General features: G+C 38.3%; 1 protein-coding gene across 2 annotated transcripts; it reads left to right on the top strand.

The window, feature by feature from the left end:
- The first annotated feature begins 2,192 nt into the window (after window positions 1–2,192).
- Window positions 2,193–22,749, top strand: LOC110116279. 2 transcript variants are annotated; one of them, XM_028694949.1, is made up of 4 exons: window positions 2,379–2,516; window positions 9,831–9,940; window positions 19,194–19,537; window positions 19,627–22,749. In XM_028694949.1, the coding sequence occupies exons 3-4, from the start codon at window positions 19,337–19,339 to the stop codon at window positions 22,165–22,167; spliced, it is 2,742 nt and encodes a 913-aa protein (XP_028550782.1). In that variant the 5' UTR covers window positions 2,379–2,516; window positions 9,831–9,940; window positions 19,194–19,336; the 3' UTR covers window positions 22,168–22,749. The 2 variants fall into 2 exon arrangements, with proteins under 2 accessions (XP_020705453.1, XP_028550782.1); XM_020849794.2 differs by lacking the exon at window positions 9,831–9,940 and having other exon boundaries at window positions 2,193–2,516.

Genomic DNA, 22,749 nt, shown 5'->3' with positions numbered 1-22,749 from the left:
TTTTAATTTAAAAAAAGTTGTGAAATGCGACTACTCGTCGTGATGTCTATGCAGATCTCCCCTTAAGGCTGTGAATCAAGTATCCCTAATCATAATAATGGCCTTCCTAATAGTCGACATGTTGATCAGATTAAAAATTATTAAAAAAACTTGCTTCGAACTCATTACTTGGAATTAATTTTAGAGCTTTTGCTAGGCTTTGGGGTTATCAAAATTAAGCCTAGAACATCAAAAAATATTTTTAAGGACACGTAGAAAGTCTAAAATGGATTTTCAACTCAAGAGTCGAAGAACATTAATTAGACAATTGTGGTTAGAGGACCATAGTTGAGAAATATAATAGGGTGATCATATTGGGGCGATGGTAGTTGAAGAATCATAGTTGAATGACAATGATTAGAGGACCATAGTCATGTGATGGTGGCTAGGCGACCATAGTTAGGACTATCGGGTGACCATACATTGTGATAATTATCGAAGGACCATAGTTAGGGGATAATGGTTCAAGGATCGTAGTTGGTGGATAGCCAAAGGATCATAATTAGGGGATGATAGTGGCTCAATGATATGATCAGACGACAATAATTTGATGATGGTGGTGGTTCGACGATGGTAGTCGAACATAGTCAAGTGAAGGTTTGATGTCGATGGTTGGTTGGTGATCTAACGACGATGGTCAGATAGTGTTCAGGTGGTGGTCCTATTGAGATCGAGGATCCTTCAAGCATTTATAATCTTTTAGGCATGCTTCATAAATACATCCAAAAAGGCCAAACATTCCATTGGAAGATCCGTATTAATTCTCTTGGTAATAAACTATTCTTTTAGCATTTAAGTGCCTTAATGACATCGAAATTAAACCAACGTGAGCTCGTTGGATCATCTATCGAGCTATTCGAGTAGATTATATGTCTGCGAGATTTGAAAATTGTTTAGTTATCTAATTTGTATTCAAATATTTTTAATTAGGTTTTAAGTGCTTGATCTAGATACTTTCGTACTCGGATCGGATCACTTTTGCCTCATAAAAATGTTTAATTTGATTGTAAGTTTTTAGAAATTAGAATTTAGATGATCCTCAATTTAATTCGTGAAGTTTTCAATTCAAATATGTATTTAGATTCATGTCCCCGATTAAATCGACTTTGCTTCAAACCAGTCAATTTTGACAAAAATCACGGTTCAACCAGTAAACCAGTCCCGATTTTTTAAAATCAGGCTTGTTTAAGTTTTTTAAAATAAATAATTAAATAAATTATTTAATATTAAATATTAAATAAATATTAAATTTAATGAATTAATATAAATATTAATATAAAACTCTTAAATTTGTATTAAAGATTTGATTAAATATTTATTTCAATAATCTCATGTCTTCTTTGCTCCATAGCTCTTATCATAAGTGAAAACAGAAAAGCTATATAAACTATATATAAAAAAACTTTACAAGTGATGTGAGACTAAACTTACAAAATAAAAAGTCATCTTTAGTTTCATATATACACTATACAACATATTTTTTTTAATGATTTTTATATTTTATAATATGAATAATATTTATTTTTTATTGATAATATAATTAATTTTTAGTTGATAATATTTAATTTTTTCTCTATTTATCTTTTTATATTTTTATTATATATATTATAAAGTTTATATGGATTCATTTTGCTTGTCAAGCGCTCAAATAAAAATTATATGACATAAATTATAATATAACAATTTGTTTTTATAATATAAATTATATTTTATTTATTTTTATTTTTTTGAAAAAATTTTATTTTATTTTTTTAGTTAAGAATATTCAATTTTTATCAAATGAAAACTTCTATGTTAAAAAAATTACAAAGTTTAAAATTTTCACCTCTAAAATTTTTTATGTTACCAAATAAAAGAATAAAAATGAAATATTTTATACTAAAGTATTTAATTATATTTATAATTTTATGTTATGAGTTCTTAAATAATTTATATTTATAAATTAAATTTAAATATGTAATATAAATTAATAATAATTTATATATTAAATTATATGATTATTATATTCTGTTAGTTTATTAATTTTATTAAATTTTTTTTGAGAAGTTTATTAATTTTTTATAATAATATATTTATATTATCATTTATGGTCAGATATGATTTTGAGAACCTTGCTTTTTGAAGAGTTTTCTTTGGATCACTAATTCTCCGTTTTATCTCCCCCTCACCGGCTCACCCCACCCAAAAAAAAGAAGAACTTTTTTTTCCGTCTTACTTTTGTCCGATCTCTATAAATTGTCGTTTCCCGGGTTGAGGCACCGCCTGGAAGTGAAGTCCAGATTTCGAAGAAATGAGGGTCTCTGAGAAGGAAGAGAGCATGAGCCCTGACTGGCTGGCGTCGACGAACTGGCTTGTTGCCGACGGATCCCTAGAGGGCTCGATTTCCTTCGAGACCTCAAGCGCCGAAAGTACGGGCGGGATCCCGATCGGCGTTCTCCTCGAGAGGCCGGCTGATTCGCCGCCATGCGAGATCACCAGTAAGCTCAATACAAACTTTTGTTAGGTTTCCTTGTGTTTAAATTTTGTTTTTCTATAGGAATCTGGGATGATCGAGAATGAAGGTATAATTTCAACCCTGAGCGGTTTATTAAGTACTGTTTTGTCTGTGCTGAATGACTCATTTAGGTTTGATTCATGTGCGGTTAGTTCCAAACTTTGAACTTGAATATCTTATGGCGATCTTATTTGCGCCACTGTTGATTTACTTAACTATAACCTTAGACCGTTTGTCGAGAAGAATTTCTTGAGTAGTTCAGAAGAACGTTTACATGCAGTTTTACATGTGTCATATCTTTGCTTAATGGTCGTTTACATTAGATTGTTGATGATACTGCATTCTAGCTTCGGATACTTCCGATATATAGGGTTTGATGATGTTACTTTGGATGATGATTTATTTTCTTCTAATTTGTAAGGGCCTTCTTTATTGATTTCTTATCTTAGTGAAGCTGAATTTCTTGAAACTTTAGTCTACGACGTATCCTTATTTTTCATTTATCTTTTATGGTGTCAAATGCGTCCATGTAGCACTCAAATTTGATTTTTGATAAGATGAAAATCTGAATCTCTTAGCAATGTTGGCGGTGATGTTCTGAATTGAATTTATTTATTTCTTGGTTAAGGATGTTTAGATTTGACTTATGTTAAGAAATGTATAGGTAGACCTAAAAAGACTTGGTTAGAAAATATTAGAAATGACCTTTCTTTATTAGATTTAGATGAGAATTTGACTTTTAACATGACACAATGAAGAAAAATGATTCATGTAGCTGACCCCACATAGTGGGATAAATGCTTATTGTTATTGTTGTTGTTGGTTAAGGATGTTTATCTGAAAAGAGTCTTAAGAAAATATTAAGAATAATTTTGTTAGGATTATTCAACAAAATTTGAAAGATGAGAAATTATTAATATTTCAAATTAGGCTTCTACGAGAGATAAAATGCAATTCTTTTGTTGGGTTGAACAAAAAAATGTGATAAGATGGCTAAATCTATTAAGAAGTTTGCATGGAAGTTTTGGAGAATCTAGAAGTAGATCATACATTGATAAGGAGATTTGGTGGTGGATCAAGGAGGTACAAAGTGTTATTAAGGAAAAATTAAATATGTTTTTGAATGTTGCAAACATAAAATATTATTGAGCTTTACAATTATTATAAGAAAGGTAGAAATCTGTTAGGCCGGCCCTTGGGCCAGCCAAACTGGTCCAACTTGGACCAGTTCTTTGCTACAGGAGGAGGGGACAGAACCAAGGGGGAGAGAGAGAGAGAGAGGGGACGGTTGGGGAGATGGGGCCCACAACTCAATTAAACTTTGCTTTGGGAGGGAAAATTTTAATTAGGGGCTGTTTAGGGATTTTGTATTTGTCCTCTTTGCTTTTTTTAATTTCTTTTGAGAGGGTTAGGGTTTTTATCTTGAATTTGAATATGAATTTGGGATCTTCTTAGTGTGCTTGGGCTCTAGTCTCTTGGCTAGAGATTTGGATAGTTGTTTATTCCTTTCGAATTGAAGAAACTTATATCGTTTGCTGTTTTTCTTGTTCTTTTACTAAATTGGAGACTCTTGCTTGTTGTTTTCTCTAGTAAATCTGAATTTCCTGCACCAAACTTTTTGAATTTTCTGAAATTCAGCAATTTCTTGCACTTGGGTGGCTGTTTTCTATCAAATTTGTATTAAAGTGCATTGATCCAAGGGGTATCAAATTATCAATGGCCAGAAGGAAGGTTGAAGTCTTGGAGGGAGAACTTGTACAACTAAAGTCAGATTTTGAGGAGAAAACCTCTGGTTTTTAGAAGCAGTTTGCATCTATCCATGAAATTTTTGCCGCCTTGGAAGACATGATGAAGAAGATGCTTAAAGACAAACAAAAACCAGCGACATCGGAAGCAAAGGAAACCATCGGCGGCCTTGGGAGAGGAGGAAATCCAAACTCGTTTTGGGGGAGGGAGAATCCGGAAGTGGAGATCCTTGAGGGAGATGACGGAATGTCTCCTCTAGAATCACTTTCTAGGGAGGAGATGAGTGTGGGCTACGATAGGAGGGGTGCTGATTTTGTGGGGAGAAAGGAGGATTTCTATCACTGAGGTGCTGATTTTGAAAGAAGAAGAGGGAAATGTGATGAAGGGTTTGGGTATGATCGTCGGAGGGAATATCGTGATAACTGGGGAGTACCTCCTCGTCGGGGAATGGGAGGTTACGAAGGACTCAGGAGAAACAGGGGTGACCCGAAGGTGAGAAAGCTGAAGATGCCCGTCTTTGAGGGCGAGGATGGCATGGTTGGATATACAAAGTGGAGCATTACTTTGCTGTCAACGAGTTTTTTGGAAGGAAAAGCACTGGCATGGTACCAATGGCGAGACATGAGGCAACCCATTCGAAGTTGAAGGGAGTTCAAAGATTTTTTACTAGAATGCTTTCGAACCAGTAGGGGAGGAGATTTCTATGAGCTATTCTTTGCTTTGACACAGGAGGGGACCGTGGCAGAATACCATGACGGGTTCGAGTATCTAGCTAGCAGACTAAACCGGCTCTTAGAGATAATGCTAGAGAAAAATTTTATGAAGTGGCTTAAATCGAAGATTCATGCAACAATTAGGGTGATGAGGCCTCGAGACTTGGGATAGGCTGTGGAGCTAGCACAGTTGGTGGAGGACCATAAGGGGAGCGACTCGGGAGGATCATACAGGATGACCACCACCTTCTTAGCTCCCAAGGGACCTATACCATAGAGTTTGAGGGAAGTGCCCAAGGAGAGAGCTAGTGGAGGGGGAAATAAATGAAATTTCAAAAAGCTTACAGAGAAGGAGATACAAGAGAAGAAGACAAAAGGGCTGTATTTTAGATGTGATGAGAAGTACATGCCGGGGCATAGGTGTTAGGACCGAACTCTTTAGGTTCTCACCGTTTGTGATGACGAGGAAGCTGAAGAGGGAGGTGAGAGTGGGTTAGTGGTGGAGGAAGATGAGTAGTTGCATCTGGACGTGACAGAAGTCTCTCTAAATTTAGTGGTGGGATTCACCCTAATCACACCATAAAAGTGAAGGGAGAAATAGGTGACAGAGAGTTGGGGTGCTGATAAATAGTGGGGCAACCCACAATTTCATCTTTACTCAATTTGTTGATCTACTGAGGGTAAAATGAGTGGATACATGAGGCTATGGGGTGATGATAGGCACGAGAAAGGTAGAGATGGATAGAGGAGTTTGTAGGAGATTTGTGTTGACCATTCAGGGGATACAGGTGATGGTGAATTTTCTTCTTTTGGAATTGGGGAGTACCGATTGTCATCCTAGGGATGAAGTGGCTGCAGACTTTAGGGGATACCAAGGTCAATTGTGCACTAAGGATGGAATTAGTGGTGGGAGGAAGGATAATGGTGATCAGGGCGATGCAGGGCTATCCAGGGCCGGAGTATCTCTCAGATCTATAATTAGGATTATATAGGAGGTGGCAGGAGGATATTTGGTGGAACTGCAACGCTTGGAGGGGGTCAGTGTGGGGGAAGAGGGAGATATCCCTCTTGCAGTGCAACCCCTCATATAACAGTTTAATGAGATCTTCCAGTCCTCAAGGCTTACCACCACCCAAGGAGCAGGAACATGCCCATCATTTTGAAAGAGGTTGTGTCTCCGATTAATTTATGGCCATACCGCTACCCCCAAATTCAGAAGAATGAGATTGAGAAGCTGATCCGGTAGATGTTGGAAGCGGGGATCATAAGGCCAAATGTGAGTCCTTTCTCCAGTCTTACTGGTCTAAAAGAAGAATGAGAGTGAGAGATTTTATGTGGATTACAGGGCATTGAATAAGGAGATTGTGCTTGATACGTTTCCAATCCTTGTGATCGATTAACTATTGGATGAGCTGTGTGGAGCATTGGTGTTTTTCAAGATGGACTTGAAGTCAGACTACCATCGAATCTAGATAGAGGGAGGATATTCAGAAGACGGCTTTCAAAATGCATGAGGGGCATTACGAATTCTTGGTGATGCTATTTGGGCTTACAAACGCCCCTGCTACCTTCCTGTCATTGATAGATAGGGTGTTCATGCCGTACCTACGCAGGTTTGTCTTAGTTTTCTTTGATGACATACTTGTGTAGGACCAAAGAGGAGTATCTGGAGCATTTAAGGGTGGTCTTTGGAGTTCCACAAGAGCATCAGCTCAGGGCTAACTTGAAGAAGTATAGCTTCACACAGACTAGTGTGGAGTACTTGAGGCACATGGTATCTCAGGAGGGGGTCGCAGCTGATCAAACAAAAATTAAAGCAATGAAGAAGTGGTCTCTACCTAGGAACTTGAGGGAGCTAAGGTGTTTCTTAGGATTTACGGGTTATTACAGAAGGTTTGTGAAGGGGTACAACAACACAGCTTGGCCTTTGACAGAGCAGTTAAAGAAGGACACCTTCTTATGGGGGGAAGAGATTTTTGAGAAACTTAAGAAGGCAATGACCTCAATACCAGTTTTGGCTTTACCTGATTTCAGTCATACTTTTGTAGTGGAGGCAGATGCATCAGTATATGGGTTGGGGGCGGTGCTGATGCAGAATCATAGGCCCATAGCCTACTTCAGCCATGTGTTGACAACTAGGGCCAGACTGAAGTCTGTATATGAGCGGGAATTGATGGCCATCGTGTTAGCCATTCAAAAGTGGCGTCCATACTTGCTGGGTTGATATTTTATTGTCAGGAAAGATCAAAGGAGCTTGAAATATTTGCTAGAACAAAGAATGGTGACTGTGGAGAATCAAAGGTGGTTGTCCAAATTGCTTGGCTATGATTTTTAGATCCAGTACATGCCATGTTTGAAAAATAAGGCGGCTAATGCTTTATCAAGGTGTATTGGAGAGTTTCAAGGGATGACAATTTCAGTACCACTGATGGTAGACTGGGGGGCTATCAAAGAAGAAAGGATGTAGAATGAGGAGTTGAGGAAGATTAGGGATGACTCGATGAAGAATACAAGAAGTCATCCAGGGCATTCACTTGAGGGGGAGAGACTCTTACATCAGGGGAGGTTTGTGATGCCACGAACCTCCATCCATATTTCCTATCTACTGCAGGAGTTCCATGTGAGTGCAATTGGAGGCCATTCCGGAGTAGAAAAGACATATAGGAGACTTGGTGTTGAATTATGCTGGAAGAGAATGCATAAGGATGTGGAGCACATGGTGGCGAGGTGTGAAGTGTGTTAGAGAAACAAGTACATGGCTATGGCTCCAGGTGGTTCACTACAACCATTATCATTTCCAAACCGAGTATGGGAGGAAGTGTCCATGTATGTTATAAATAGCCTATCACGATAAGAGGGGTTCACAATTATTATGGTGGTGTTTGATAGGCTGATTATGTATACACATATCATGAGCCGTTCTTATCCCTTTACTTTACATAATCTTTTAATTTTTTTCCTATATCAAGTTCATTTCATGAATCATATGAAATAATTTAACATATTGGGGCAAATGCTTATAAATTAGAAATTCTAGGAAGGTTTAGTATTAGTCCAATTTTTAATGTATCCGATTTCACTTCTACTTCATTTTATGAACTAGCTATCAATGCCTTGGTTTTTCTCATTCCATTTTTTCTTAGAAATTTACGTCCGACACTTTATCGTATACATTTATACATCTTATTTTAGAAGCAATTTTAGATTATTAGATTTTATTCACTATTGATATTAAATATTAGAGCTATTATTTACACTAGTGTTATAGACTTGCATGTAATGAATTATGGATTATTTTAAATATTTCTAAGTTGGAATGTTAAGGAAATTTCTAGTATTAGCTTAATCTTCAATATATTTAATTTACTTCTTTTTATTAATTAGGCATCTGTGTAGTGGATTCTTTTCTCTTTCCGTGTGTTTCTTAGGATTTCACATTTAATACTTTATTAGATAATATAATACATCTTATTTTGAAAGTGATATTATATGAAGAAATTATATTCACTATTGATGATAAATATTAAAGATATCATGTGCACCGACGTGATAGACTTGCGTACTTCACATGAAACATTGTCTATTCTTAGAGTTGTTTGAAGAATATCAAATTCTAATCATTGAAGCCAAATTTTTAAAAAATGGACATAGTTGATGCAAATTTTAAGGTTATTCTGGTCGAAAACATAGGACCTGATGGTTGATCTATGCAAATTGATGTATTGAACTTTGATTTTATTTCATAGATTTTTTTTTCATTAGTTCGTCTTGGTGTAATTATGCATATTATGAAGATCCCTATTGAGAAGGGGTTGTATTCTCTTCCTTGATCGGGGTATGCATTTTGGAGGTTTAGATCATTACTGACTTTGTTGCATGCTTTGAAATACGGACACCAACTGTCCAACACAAGGCATGGATGCGGCATGAGGGCACAATATAATCATAAACAAGTGGGAATGACATGGCATGCATACAATTTCTTATAAAAATTATTAATATAAGCATGTAACTGATACCTATGTTTATATTTTCTATCAAAAAACATTAAAAAAATGAAATATAGTATCAAATGTATCATAAAATACTTAAGAAACAACAAAAATATTAGTTTAATTTTTGTTATGTTTTAATATTTATCATATGTATTTAATTGCCAACAACATACTAAAAATTAGCATTCATCATTTGATATCACTTTGTCAATTTCAACTTTATGTTGTCCAGGCAAAATGGCAATAAAAAAAGAGTATATGACCATCAAACTACTGTTCATTGGAAAAAAAATATTGATGTACTACTAATTAATCTAATACGCTAAGCTTTAAGATCACCATAACCAGTAACAGTAATGTACTCTTCAATTGAAAGTTGAAACTTCACCATCATCAATAAAAAAAATATAATTTGCTAAGTTGGCACATAAAAAATGCAATTCATCATCATCGTCTTGATCATGTCATGGTGTATCTCTCCCATATCTTGAAAAAAAAAAAAAAATCAGACTCATTTTACAACATGTTAGAGGTATATTTGTTTATAACATTGACATAGAAGGCTGTTTGAAGTGTCCATCCTTTTTGAAGTTCCTACTATAATTTTGCATATGTTATTGTTGTTTGGTTAAGCTTCTTATTATATATGTTTTCAATTTATGACGTCCATTTTCCTGCATAAGGAGATATTAAGAGAACTCACTAATTGAACACAATGAAGGCCACAAAGTTCGATTATAGGCCTTTTATATTAGCCAAAGATCCCATCTAGTAATTATGGTTGTTATCATAAATGTTTAAGCTTATGCATTGGTGGGGATTGAGGGTGTCTACACTACACAGGGTTGTGAATGATTTATTCTGAAGACGATTCGACCTCGGTTCGAGATAGGCTTGATGCCCTTCAATATGATATTTAGTTGAGCACTCCATCTAATATCAATTCATATGAGGTATATCTCGTTAACTTTAATTTGAACTCAACTTGAGTAAAAAAAAATTATTCAATTATTTGTCTCTAAAATATTTTTTTTGTTCAACATGCAAGCATAAACTCATCCATATATATAAATGCACTATATACATTAATTTAAATATAAATACATACAAAAATAAATGCGTATGTGCATTTTTACATACATGAATATACATTTTGATCTAATCAAGGCTTAAAATAATTCAAGTTTGATTAGAGATGGGCTTGGCTTATTAAGCTTGATTCAATTTGGGCTTGGTTCATTGAGTTTGATCCAGTTCAAAAGCTAATCCGATTGTAGAGTGAACTTCAATTTTTTAGCCAAATTCCTAACCCTATGTCAATGTTTAGATTAGAGACATGGATGCACAATTAAGTTATTCAACAGGAATGTTCGTTCTTATGCATAGGAATCAATGTTTGATATGAGAGTGGGGGCGATGCATACACTTTTGTAGTGTAGCTGTTTCATTCTTAGACAAAAAAAAAGTTTGAACTTTGCACGTCAATGGGTTCGTAAGGTCTTCGTGAGTTTCATTACTTCCAATGAATGCATTGTGTTAGTTGTTGGATGGATAATTTTTGTAGCTTGTAGTACTATGCATTATTGCTTGGGTATGGTTAGAACTAGTTGCGTTGTTAACAAAAGATGAATCTTATGTCTCAAAAAATTTCTATAATGCTCTTGCAAAAGGTGGAATTTGAGTTTCCCTCCAATATTGATGTAAGCAAAAAATATAGGGAGCCTATATTTTTTGCTTAACAAAAACAGGGCAAACATAAAAATCTTAAAACCTTGGTGGAAACCAAGGGGTCATACCTAGGAATACTAAACACCACACTTGGGATTTCAAAAGTCCCATTGGAAACCCAAAAGACTAACATAAAAAACCTAAAAACATTTAATTAAAAGATAATAAATGAACTAAAATGTTAGCTCATAATGAGCTAACCCTTAGTTCAATAAATGAACTAAAGTCCAGCTCATAAATGAACTAAAAGTTCAGCTCAAATATGATAAACTACTAGACTCAAGGGAAGCCAAAATTTGATTTATTTTGGACTAGTGTTGACCCCCCCTTTGTCTACATCAAATATGCTGGAGTTTTATGAAGTTTTTTGTAAGAGATAAGGTAAGTTATGGGTTGGAAAGTTTCTCTCCATTGTTTGTTTGACTTGGAGATGAGGGATGATGTTTTGTGTATGTCATGATGTGAGAAATTATTTCCTTTTTTTGCATTTTGAAAATTGTAAGGCTCTTCTAGTAGCTGTGATGGAGCCAGTGTTCTATGATGTCTTATTTACTTTGGTCGTTAGTTCTCTTTTTACATGGCCACCTTATGAACCAAACTTGAAGGTTCGGATTTGAGGCTTCCAGCCCTAAGCTACAAATCTTCCCTCATTTCTATGGACTCAAAAAGCCATAGGAAATTCCCCAACTTCTTGGCCTTATAGCCATAAAATCATCTATTTCTCCTTAGCTCCAAGGCTAAAGAGAACTACCTAATCCTTATCCTAAAAGCTATTAGTTCAATCCTAGTTACCTTGACCACAAAGTTATAGGGATTTTCACTTAACCATTAGCTTCAAAGCCTTAAGTTTGATTTTATTCTCTTTAGATCCAAAGCTAAAGGGAAGTTTTCTCATCTCTTAGGTGAGTGGGTGGCTATGTATGTGTGGAAGACCTCTAGGTGAGTGTTGGAGTTTGAGGAGGGGTTTAGAATAAGGGAATAGGGTTAGCCAAGAGCTTGGGTCAAATCATCCCTAGGACTAACCCTTAGGATTTTACATTTAAGGTTATGGCATGGAGGGGGATTCAGGGCATGGATCATCTGGGAATTTGCTGGAGAAAATTAGGTGGTGTGATCTAGAGTTTTTGGTGGGGATCTAATAAGTTTAGGCTTGTGTTAGGAAATGCTTGCAGTAAACAAGAATTCCTTTGCTGAAATTTAATTTCAGCACTTTGTAAAACAGGAATTGAGAAAATCTTGGAAGAAAAATCAAAATTGGACCTTTTAATTGATAATAGATGAAGAAAAGCAACAAGATACAATGGATCTTCTATTGGAGAGGAAGATCTAGCTCTCCAAACTCTCTAGACGTCGCTAGAGCCCACTTAAGAAAAGCAACAAGATACAAGAATCCTAATTTAAGCAAAAATTAGAGATAAAAACTAACCCTAGCCTCCAAAACCTACTTAAGCATATAATAATTAGGTCATATCCCAAAACAACCCCTTCAATTTGAATTTTTCCCTCATAACCCCTCCCAAATCCCCCCCAAATTACTCTTGTGGAGCCCACATGGGTTGGGCGGCAATTGAGGGGACGGGAATCCCTTGTTTTGCCTGGATCAGTCTTGGTTGGTCTGGTTGGATTGGTCAATGTATTGGTCTATTACTACTCCCTTCTCAAAGAGCCACCTTATCCTCAAGATGGAAGGAGGTAAGCTAATTCTTCTCATATGGCTCCCATGTTGCGTCATAGTCAAGTAGGTTATTCCACTTAATCAAAACTTCCTTGAGCTCTTCCGCTCTCTACCGTACCTCTTGAAGCTCTAGTGGTTCTAAAACCACCTTTAGATCCTCTGTCAGCGGCCGTAGTAATTTCAAACTAGCTGCATGATCCCCCACAACTCTCCTCAACTGCGATATGTGGAACAAGAGGTGTATGGAAGCGATCGAGGGTAACTTCAAGCGATAGGTCACTGCTCCAATTCTCTCCAACACCTCATAATGGCCAAAGTATCTCGGGGCTAGCTTTTCATTCCTTTTATTGGCTATTGTCCTATGTCTGTAAGGTCATAGCTTTAAGAATACCCTATCCCCAATGGCAAATTGGATGTCTTTTCGGTGCCCGTTCACCTGTTTCTTTATAATTTGTTGAGCCAACGGATGTCTTTTGAGCTCCTCCAACACTCTACCCCTTTCCTTAAGTACTACTTTACTTTAAAAACTGGTGTGCAACCTTGCCGAACATGTATCAAATGTGGAGGGTATCTCTCATATAGTGTACCTTGAAAGGGGTCATTTGGGAGGCCTAGTGGTACGAAGTGTTGTACTATTACACTTAGCCCATACCCTAGGTGTTTCAGAAGCAAAACAACGCAAGTATGTCTCCAAGCTCCGGTTCACTTCCTCTGTCTACCCGTCAGTTTGGGGGTGGTAAGTGGTGCTCCTCTTCAGTGTTGTCCCTTGTAGTCTGAATAACTCCCTTCGAAAATGACCGAGGAACATCTTATCTCTATCAGATTTTATAAACTCTGGTATCCCGTGTAGCCTTACCACCTCCTTGATGAATGCGGCCGCTACTGTCACTGCAGTGTAAGGATGTCATAGGGGGATGAAGTGAGCGTATTTCCTCAGTCTGTCAACTGCCACCGGGATCACAGTAAGCTCTTTCAATCGTGGTAATCCATAAATAAAATCCGTGGTGACCTCCTCCCACACCCTGCCTGGTAAAGCTAATGGTTGAAGTAATCCCCCAAGAGCCATGACCAAGTAATTGTTCTTTTGGCACACCTCACATTTGGCCACCATCTCTTCCACATCTTTGTGCATCCTCCTCCAATACAGCTCTGCTGCCAGTCTCCTTTATGTCTTATGTACACCTGAGTGACCTCCAATTGTGAACCCGTGGAACTCTTGCAGCAACTATGGGATATGAACTGAGGTCCTAGGCGTCACAAACCTCCCCTGGTACAGCCGTACAACAATCTCTCCCCCTCTAAAGACTAGACCAAGTGACTGTTCTTATCGTTCAAAAGATCTTCTTTGATTTTTCCCAACTCATCCTGCATACTCTCCTCTTTGATAGCCCCCTAATCCAGTATCAGTGGTATTAACATAGCCAATTCCTGGAGCTCTCCAATACATCTGGACAAAGCATCCTTTGCTTTGTTCTCCAATACAAACCTATATAAATTCTCAAAATCATAGCTTAATAGCTTCGACAACCATTTTTGATGCTCCTCAGTCGCCATCCTCTACTCCAAAAGGAACTTCAAGCTCTTCTTGTCTATCTTGATAATGAAATGTTAACCCAATAAGTATGATCTCCACTTTTGTATGGCTAATACAATGGCCATCAATTCCCTCTCATAGATTGACTTCAACCTAGTTTTGACTGTCAACACTTGGCTGAAGTAGGTTATGGGTTTGTGATTTTGCATGAGAAAGGCCCCAAAACTATATCCTGATGCATCTGTCTCAACTACAAAGATCTGACTGAAATTTGGTAGGGCCAAATCCAGTACTATGGTCAGGGCTTTTTTCAGTCTCTCAAAGGCTTGTGTAACTGCCTCTCCTCACAAGAAATTGTCCTTCTTTAGTTGCTCATCAATGGCCAGGCTATGACGCTGTATCCTCTCACGAATCTTCTGTAGTACCCCATCAAACCTAGGAACCCCCTCAGTTCTCTCAGATTTTTAGGTAGAAGTTATTTCTGCATTGCCTCAATCTTGGCCTGATCTGCAGCCGCCCCCTTTTGGGAGACAACGTACCCCAAGTATTCCATACTGGTCTATGTAAAGCAGCACTTTTTTAGGTTGTCCCTCAGTTGATGCTTCTATAATACTTCCAAGACCACCCTCACATGCTCCAAGTGCTCCCCTATTGACTTGCTGTAAACTAGTATGTTATCAAAGAAGATCAGTATGAGCTTTTAGAGATATGGTTTGAACACCCTATTCATGAACTACTGGAAAGTGGTAGGGGCGTTTATGAGCTCGAATAGCATCACTAAGAACTCATAATGCCCATAATGTGTCCTGAAAGTAGTCTTTAGGACATCCTCTTCCCTCATCTTGATTTGAGGGTATCCAAACTTCAGATCCATCTTAGTGAACACCACACACTCATCCAATAACTCATCGATCACTGGTATATGAAACTTATCTAGCACAGTCTTCTTATTCAGAGCCCAATAATCAACACATAATCTCTAGCTCCCATCCTTCTTTTTGACCAGTAAGACTGGGCTAGAAGGACTCACACTTGGTCTGATAATCCCCGCCTCCAACTCCCCTCGGATCAGCTTCTCAATCTCGTCCTTCGAGGGTAACGGTAGTGTCAGACACTAATTGGTGACACCCATCCCTTAGGGTAATGGCATGCTCCTATTCCTTTAGTGGTGGTAAGCCTTGAGGTGGCTTAAAAACTTCGCCAAACTATTATATGAGTGGCTGTACTGACAGAGGAATCCCCCCCCCTCCTCCTCTAGTTTGTTCCCTTCTAGGCTCTATAGTTTCATTAGAAATCCTCCTCCCACTTGTATATTTATGACCATGGTTTTGAGAGATATCATGACCTTGGAAAACTCTGCACCCCCTGGATCAACACTCTTCTTTCTTCTAGCATCAGCTTCATCGTTAGTGCTCCCCAATTGACCCTGGTATCTCTCAAGGTCTGCAGCCATTTCATCCCCAGGATGATATCAGTGTTCCCTAGCTCTAATGAGAGAAAATCCTCTCTCACTTGAAACTCCTGGTAGTCTGCACAACTGCCCTACACAGTTTTCTCTACCTATCTCCACCTTTCCAGTGTTCATCATCATCATCCCATTGCCTCATGTGTCCACCAATTTCACCCAAAACTGGTCAACGACCTAATTAGAGATAAAATTGTGATTAGTCCCACTGTCGATCAACACAACCACCTCTTTGTCTGTTATTTCTCCTTTCACCTTCATGGTGTGATTCGAGGTAAACCCCATCACTGAGTTTAATGTGACTTCGGCCATGTCAAGATGTAACTCTTCCCCCTCTTCCACCACTGCCCCACTATCATCTCTTTCCTCAACTTCCTCGTCATTACAGATGGTGAGAACTTGATGAATTCGGTCCTTACACCTATGCCTTGGTATGTACCGCTCATCACATCTGGAACACAATCCCTTCTCTTGTTTCTCCTGCAGATTGTTCTCAGTGAGTTTCTTGAAATTTCCCCCAAATCACCCTCCTACAGGCTTCTCTTTTGGAGCCTTGCTAAGGTTTCCCGGTGCTGGTCCTTTAGAAGCCAGAAATGTTGTGGTCATCCTGTACGAGCCTCTTGAACGGCTGCCTCTGGCCCTCCTTTCCAGGTGCTTTTGGTCTTCTACTAACTGTGCTAGCTCCATAGCCTCTCCTAAGCCCAAGACCTCATCACTCTAACCACTTCTCAAATCTTTGGTTTTAGTCCCTTCATGAAGTTTCCCTCTAACACCGTCTCTGAAAGGCGGTTCAATGGTTAGCGAGGTACTTGAACCTCTCCCAATACTCTACTACTTAACCCTCCTGTGTCAGGGAAAAATTGTTCGTAGAAGTCATCTCCTATGCTGGTTTGAAAACATTCCAACAAGCAATTCTTGAACTCCCTCTAGCTCCGTATGGGTCATGTCCCTCAACTGGTACCAAGCCAATGCCTTCCCCTCCAAACATAGGCCCGCTGACGTCAGCCTCTCATCCTCCGTCAAGCCGTTGACAACAAAATACCTCTTCACTTTGTAAATCCACCCATGTGCATCATCTTCCTCAAAGATGGACATCTTCAGCTTCCTCACTCTCAGATCGCCTCCATTTCCTCTGAATCCTTCATAGCTTCCCATTTCACGAAGGGGAGGTGCTCCCCAGGTGTCGCGATCCTCCCTTTTCACTCGTACCCAAATCCTTCTTCAAAATCCCTCCTCTCAAAATCAGCAACCCTGCACTCATAATCCACCTCACTTCTTACAAAATCAGCACCTCTTCGCTCATACCCAATACTCATCTCCTCCCTAAAAATAGGCTATAGCGAAGGCATCCCCTCTTCTCCCTCCAGAATCTCCACCTCTTGATTTTTCCCTCCCCTAAATGGATTAGGGTTTCCTCCTCTTCCTTGGCTGTCGATGATTTACTTATTTTCTAATGTCGTCGTATTGGGTTTGACTTCAAGCAACTTCTTATGCATTTCTTTCATGACGGCAAACTTTCCATCCATCTTTTTATAGATGGATGCAAATTGGTTTTCAAAATCCAATTTTTTTTTTTTTCATAAAATTTGATTTCGGTTGGCCTATTTCCCCCTCCAACACTTTCACTTTCTTTCAGGCCATTGGTACCTTAGATGAAAGTGCTCTGATACCAATTTGTTATAAAACACTTGTAGTAAACAAGAATTCCCTTTTGCTGAAATTTAATTTTAGCACTTTGCAAAACATGAATTGAGAAAATCTTGAAAGAAAAACCAAAATTGGATCTTTTAATTAAATAGATGAAGAAAAGCAACACGATACAATGGATCTTTTATTGGAGAGGAAGATCCGGATCTCCCAACTCTAGACGCCGCCAGACCCCACTTAAGAACACAAGAACCCTAATTTCAACAAAAATCAGAGATAAAAACTAACTCTAGCCTCCAAAATCTACTTAAGCATAAAATAATTAGGTCAAATCCCAAAAAAGCCCCTTCAATTTAAATTTTTCCCTCCTAATTCCTCCCAAATCCCCCCACATTACTCTTGTGGGCCCTAAATGGGTTGGGCTGTAATGGAGGGGGAAAAAACCCCTTGTTCCAGCGGCTGTATAGTTGGACCGGTCTTGATTGGGCCGGCTCGACCGGTCTAGGTATCGGTCTATCAGCTTGTTTAGTAGAGACTACGCCAAGACTAGGCCAAGCAACCTAGTTTGGGTTGGTTTTGGCCAGTCATGAAATATGTGATTTGGGAATGGGTCAATGGTGTCTTTAGGGTTGGAGAGGCTTGGAAGGTGTGAAGATATCATCTATAATTTTTGGTTGGGATCTATGGAGTTTGGAGTGTGGTGAACATAGGGGAATCAAACTAGGTCATGGTTTCCCTTATTTTGGCTGACAACTCTTATTAGTCATTTTTTTCCATGCTGTCGGAGATGGGAAACCTTATATAAAGTAGTTAGATATGTTGGGGAAGGAGTATGAGAGTTTGCGGAAAGAGATCAGCGAGAGATGAGGGTAATACCTAGGTCTTTCACCAAGATGAGCCCAAAGAGGTTCCAACAAGCACACAATTAAAGGGATTTTATACACGAAGCACAAGCCCTAGAGGTTTTAGTTATCCCTTTTTTTTATCAACATCAATGCTAATTTTTTTATTCATACATTCAAATATTTAAAGCATTATATCAGATGGAATGAAATTAAAAAAGGAGGAAATATTGAAAAGAAGGAAGCTAGCAAACATGGAAGTGTAGCGAAATCATTTCCAAATCCACTCTCTATTTAAGAGGATTGCCCTAATGGCCTTAAAAATAAAGTAATTCTAATCTAAACAAAGCGAAATAAATAAATAAAAGCCTCCCACATGGAGGAAAATGATTAAAATTAAAAATTCTAATTATGAAAATTTCTGATGTGAAACAATCCCATGCGAAAATGATTTGCTCAAAGAAGTTTGCACGCTTAGGTCTAGAGGCAATAATAAGTAAAATCTTATGCGGAATTGAACGATAAGATAAAAATTAAGTGGTATTTAGCTTAGGCTAAACACATGCGAGAGGTTGAGATCATTAAATAGTTAATTAAGTCTTACTTTGCATACATGAGTGGTTTCAACGAGAAATTCCAATACTAACAATAAGATTAGTTGCTCTGAGAAGATCTCTCACACAACTCTTCCTATTACTAGGTTCTAGCGGTGAATAATTGACATGATCTTCATGAATCCATTAATAACCATAAACGAAAAGTAAACTAGGAAGATAAGAGAGTTTGGACGAAGAGTTTACCCAAAGAAAGAAGTTATCCAAGGGAATGACAAATACGGTGCTCCGGCGTAGTTGCTTATGCGTTTGAGGAAGAGTGGACAGCACTTTAGATTACGGAGCCTTCAAGATATGGCGATGGGGAACATTCTGGACAGCAAGACAGCCATAAGAGGTCATCCAAAATGACTGGCCAGCGGCTAGGGATGCCGAGACAGCAGCAAAGACGGTCGGGACAGTAATTCGGCACTTGAAATACTTCTGGACAGCAGCCCTAACAGCTTCTGAAAATCTGGGCAGCAGGTTTAACGGATTTTTCCTTCATTTTTTTTCATAAACATGAGGTATTTTAGATGATTGAACTTTGACATTGCACGTTTCTTCCCTGGAAATACTATTGCTTTGGAGTAAATAGAATTTTTCTTCATAAACTGCTCTATATTGGATAAAAAAGGAAAATTGAAATTGCTAGTTTAATATTGCTACATTCAATCCAAAGAATTCGGGATAAAGTCATTTTATTAACGGCTTTACTGCAGTCTTTTTCAGGGAAAGGCATGAAATTCACAGCATTTATGTTCGGAGTTCGGCAAGGGTTTATGAGGTATATTATGCTTCTGATAGAGACGTTTCCAGTAATGATTATTTGTGTACTGTACGTTGTGGAGCTGCTGTGCAAGAAATGACACAAGATATGTGTGAAGTGGTTCTAGCTGAAGGCACGGTACCCAATGGTATAAATGCAGATTTTCCCAGTAGTAATAGCAACAATGTTACGGAAGATGGTTGGGTAGAAGTTGAGGTTCCTGATTCACTTCCACCAGATGATAGAAGACCTGTCATGTCAAATATGTCTGTAGAAAATATTTGCCCTAAAACACAGGTATCAATGGTAGCATATTTGAAGTACTTTTGCTTCGTTTATCCTTTTCTTTTTTTAAATCGCTCTTTCTTACTAAATGTAATTTGTAGATCCAATATGAGGCCACGGCTGAGATTTCAGATGCTAGTCCTTGTATGTCTGTCACGCTTCGCTTGCTTTCACTTCAGATTAAAACTTCTATTTATATTGACGAGGTATACATATATGCTGATCCTGTTGAAGATACTGATCCAGACCCTCCAGTTAGTAACGTTGGATCAGGCTCTTTGTTGTCCATGCTTGTGCCTGGTCTCCTGCAAATTTCCAAGTCCAGAACCTCATCATCACTTCAAGATAAAGGTTTTTCTGATGTATTCTCTACCGAGGGAACAATTCATGCAGCTTGTCGGGATAAGTTTGAGATGTCAGAAGTGGAAGCATCCTCTATGATGGGAAATTCTAAGGTTGGGCTTGATCAACTACACAATGAGGAAAAGCTGGAGCATCCAGTCATGGAATCCAGTACATCCAGCAAGATGGTCAGTGATCCAGATCAGGCTTCAATAGCCAAAGCAGATGAAAATAATGGAGTTCGTGGTTGTGTAGACAACCTGTTGGAGGAATCAGCTGTCAGGCATACCCAAACAAAGCCTGGGGATGAAAAATTGATTTCGACAGATGAAGAAGGTTCAGATCAGTCAGGAATGGCTATAAATAATGATACTAATGCTCCATATGTTCGTCTTGAGAAGAACTTGGATGATCTGGTTTCAAGAATGGGAAAATTAGAGAATTTTTGCGCAAGTTTTCAGGAAAGCATACTTAAGCCACTTACTGGAATTGAGATGAGGCTCCAGAGGATGGAGGAAAAGTTAGATGCCTTTTCCAAGGCCCCTCTGCCATCTGAAACATATCCCAGTACAAGCATCTCACGCCTTTCAGCTCATTTGTCTAGTTTTGAAAATGAAGGCAGTAAATCTTCGTCTGCAGAAGCAGAATCTAGTTCTCATGAAATAAAAGCATCAGTTAATCTGTTTATGGGATCATTGCATGAATCTGAGAAGATCTCAGGTCTGGTACTCAAGGCACCTGAATTTCCTGATGATGATGATGATGACGGTAATGATGATGAGTCCAATCTTGACTATCCTGTAGATTTGAAACCAAATAAGTACCCCGGAAATGACAAGCGTGCATCCATCGACAGTGCATTAGCTTCAGCACTAGCAGCATTTGTTGCATCAACCACTGACAAATCCTATCTACATAACTCGCATCGAATGGATGTGGCCATTGAGCAGCAAAACTGCCTCGACCATTTCTTAGATTCCACAGCTGATGCAGTACATTCAGAAGATTATAGAAATTCAGTTCCTGAATGGTTTTTAGGAGATAATAACTGTGATGTGTTGAATGAAGGCCAGGATGAAATATGTCTGAGTGAAAACTCCCGCTCTGATGTAGTCGATGCTGATAGCACCTCAGACAAATTTAATATGATTGATATTCCAGGAACAAAACTGCAGGGTAGTTGTTTATGTGATGAATCTCTGCCAGCAGATGATGATTCATCTGCTGAGATTGAGACACAGGAATCTAAAGTTTTTGTAATTAGGGCACCAGAGTTTCCAAATGAAGATGATATTCTTGACTGTGGCGAAAATTCTGAGTCCCATCCCAGCAATTACCCTAACGTGCATTCACACGCGCTTCCTCATTGTGGATCAACTCCACTAGCATTATTTCTATCCTCAAGAAAGGTTAGTCCTTCCGGAAGTATCTCAAATTCACATATTGACCAATTGGAGCTATCTTCTTCTGAAAGAAATAGCTTTTCATTATCAAGCTTCCAAGCTCAGGGAGGATCAGATGGTATGAGAACAAGTAGTCTTGAAAGCTATGTAAATGCAGCGCTCAAGTCATCTCTGGTGGGCTTCTTTTTTTCTGACCATGACACAGCCGTTATTGGAGAAGAAAATTCCAGCTTCATACGTCATAGCATGGATGATGACATTTTCATGAGCAGTAAATTGCATCCTGAATATTCTGATTCAAATGGCATGGATTCTTTCATTGGGACTTCTGCAGTCACCGGCAACAATGGTGGGCAAATTTCCGGCACCGGCGAAAGCTCTGAAAATATAGTCCAATGTCAATCTTGTGACGCTACTAGTCACATCAAATCCCTATTTGAGCCTAAGCAGATGTTGAGTTTCATTCCAGGTCTAGATGATTTACCCAGTAATGTCAAATTTTGCGCAGATAGAAATTTAAGAAGTTGGCTTCCACTTGAAATCCTGCTTTGTGAAAAACAAGCTGACTATCAACAGAATGATCAGCTTAAACTTGGGCAAGAATACTTGGTCAATAATTTGGAGTTTTCTGTCGAAAGAGGATTGAGAAGCGGATTTCCTCTTGAAGCCCAGCTGGAAGAAAATCAGAATGATCATGTGGCGAGTAGTGATTATGGTAATGGTGAGTATAGTAAGCAACACAATTCCCCACCAGCCCAGAGCTTCAAACCAAACAGTGAAATAGCTGACAATACTTTATTCGATATTGAAGATAATTCTGTCCAGTCTGAGATTTATAATGTGGTGACGCCTGGTACTACTACACACTATCCAAATCTTTTCTCGAGCCTCATATGATATCTAACTCCGCTAGAGCACCTGTTGTAAATACTAACATTATGATGCTTTCCTCTGTTTTGTATATGTTGGGTGTGAAGCCTTAGGCTTCGTTTGGGGCTGCTTTTTTACTGCTGCTTAAAGCAACTTTTTAGTTAAAAAATTAAAAATTTTCTACTAGAATGCTGCTTTAAGAAGCAGTAAAAAAGCCGTCCCAATCGAAACCTTATTCTCGACAGTTAGATTCCCTGTTCTGCCATGTGGATTATAGGTTTGGATCTGAAATAAGTCTTCTGCTGCAGAAATAAAGCTTCATACCTTCCAATATCTGAGTGTTGTTAGTACTATACATTTGGTCCGCCATTCTATTCTATTCAGAAAGGAAGCTCAGGTATGTAAATATTTTGTTTTGCAAGCTGATGGTTTATATATGATAAAGCTGCCCCATTTCTTCTGCTGGCCATCTGTGTCTGTGTTGGCCAAGTCTAGCTAATGATTGTTTTGTAATCTTAATGTGTTAATAGCGTGTCATAAAATTGTTACAACTATGTTGTCGATGAAGTATTTGGTCTCTTAAATTCTGTGTATATATTGGTTACAAAA

This window comes from Dendrobium catenatum, unplaced genomic scaffold (assembly GCF_001605985.2).
Source record: "Dendrobium catenatum unplaced genomic scaffold, ASM160598v2 fragScaff_scaffold_601, whole genome shotgun sequence".
Classification (NCBI taxonomy): Eukaryota; Viridiplantae; Streptophyta; class Magnoliopsida; order Asparagales; family Orchidaceae; genus Dendrobium; species Dendrobium catenatum.
This window is presented reverse-complemented; position numbering and strand designations above follow the sequence as displayed.

Excerpts from the sequence above, each read along its gene's own strand:
- LOC110116279 (XM_020849794.2), top strand. The coding sequence starts at position 2,330 with ATGAGGGTCTCTGAGAAGGAAGAGAGCATGAGCCCTGACTGGCTGGCG. Across the intron at positions 2,517-19,193 it reads GCCGCCATGCGAGATCACCA|TCTTTTTCAGGGAAAGGCAT; the intron begins GTAAGCTCAATA and ends GCTTTACTGCAG. Across the intron at positions 19,538-19,626 it reads ATATTTGCCCTAAAACACAG|ATCCAATATGAGGCCACGGC; the intron begins GTATCAATGGTA and ends TGTAATTTGTAG.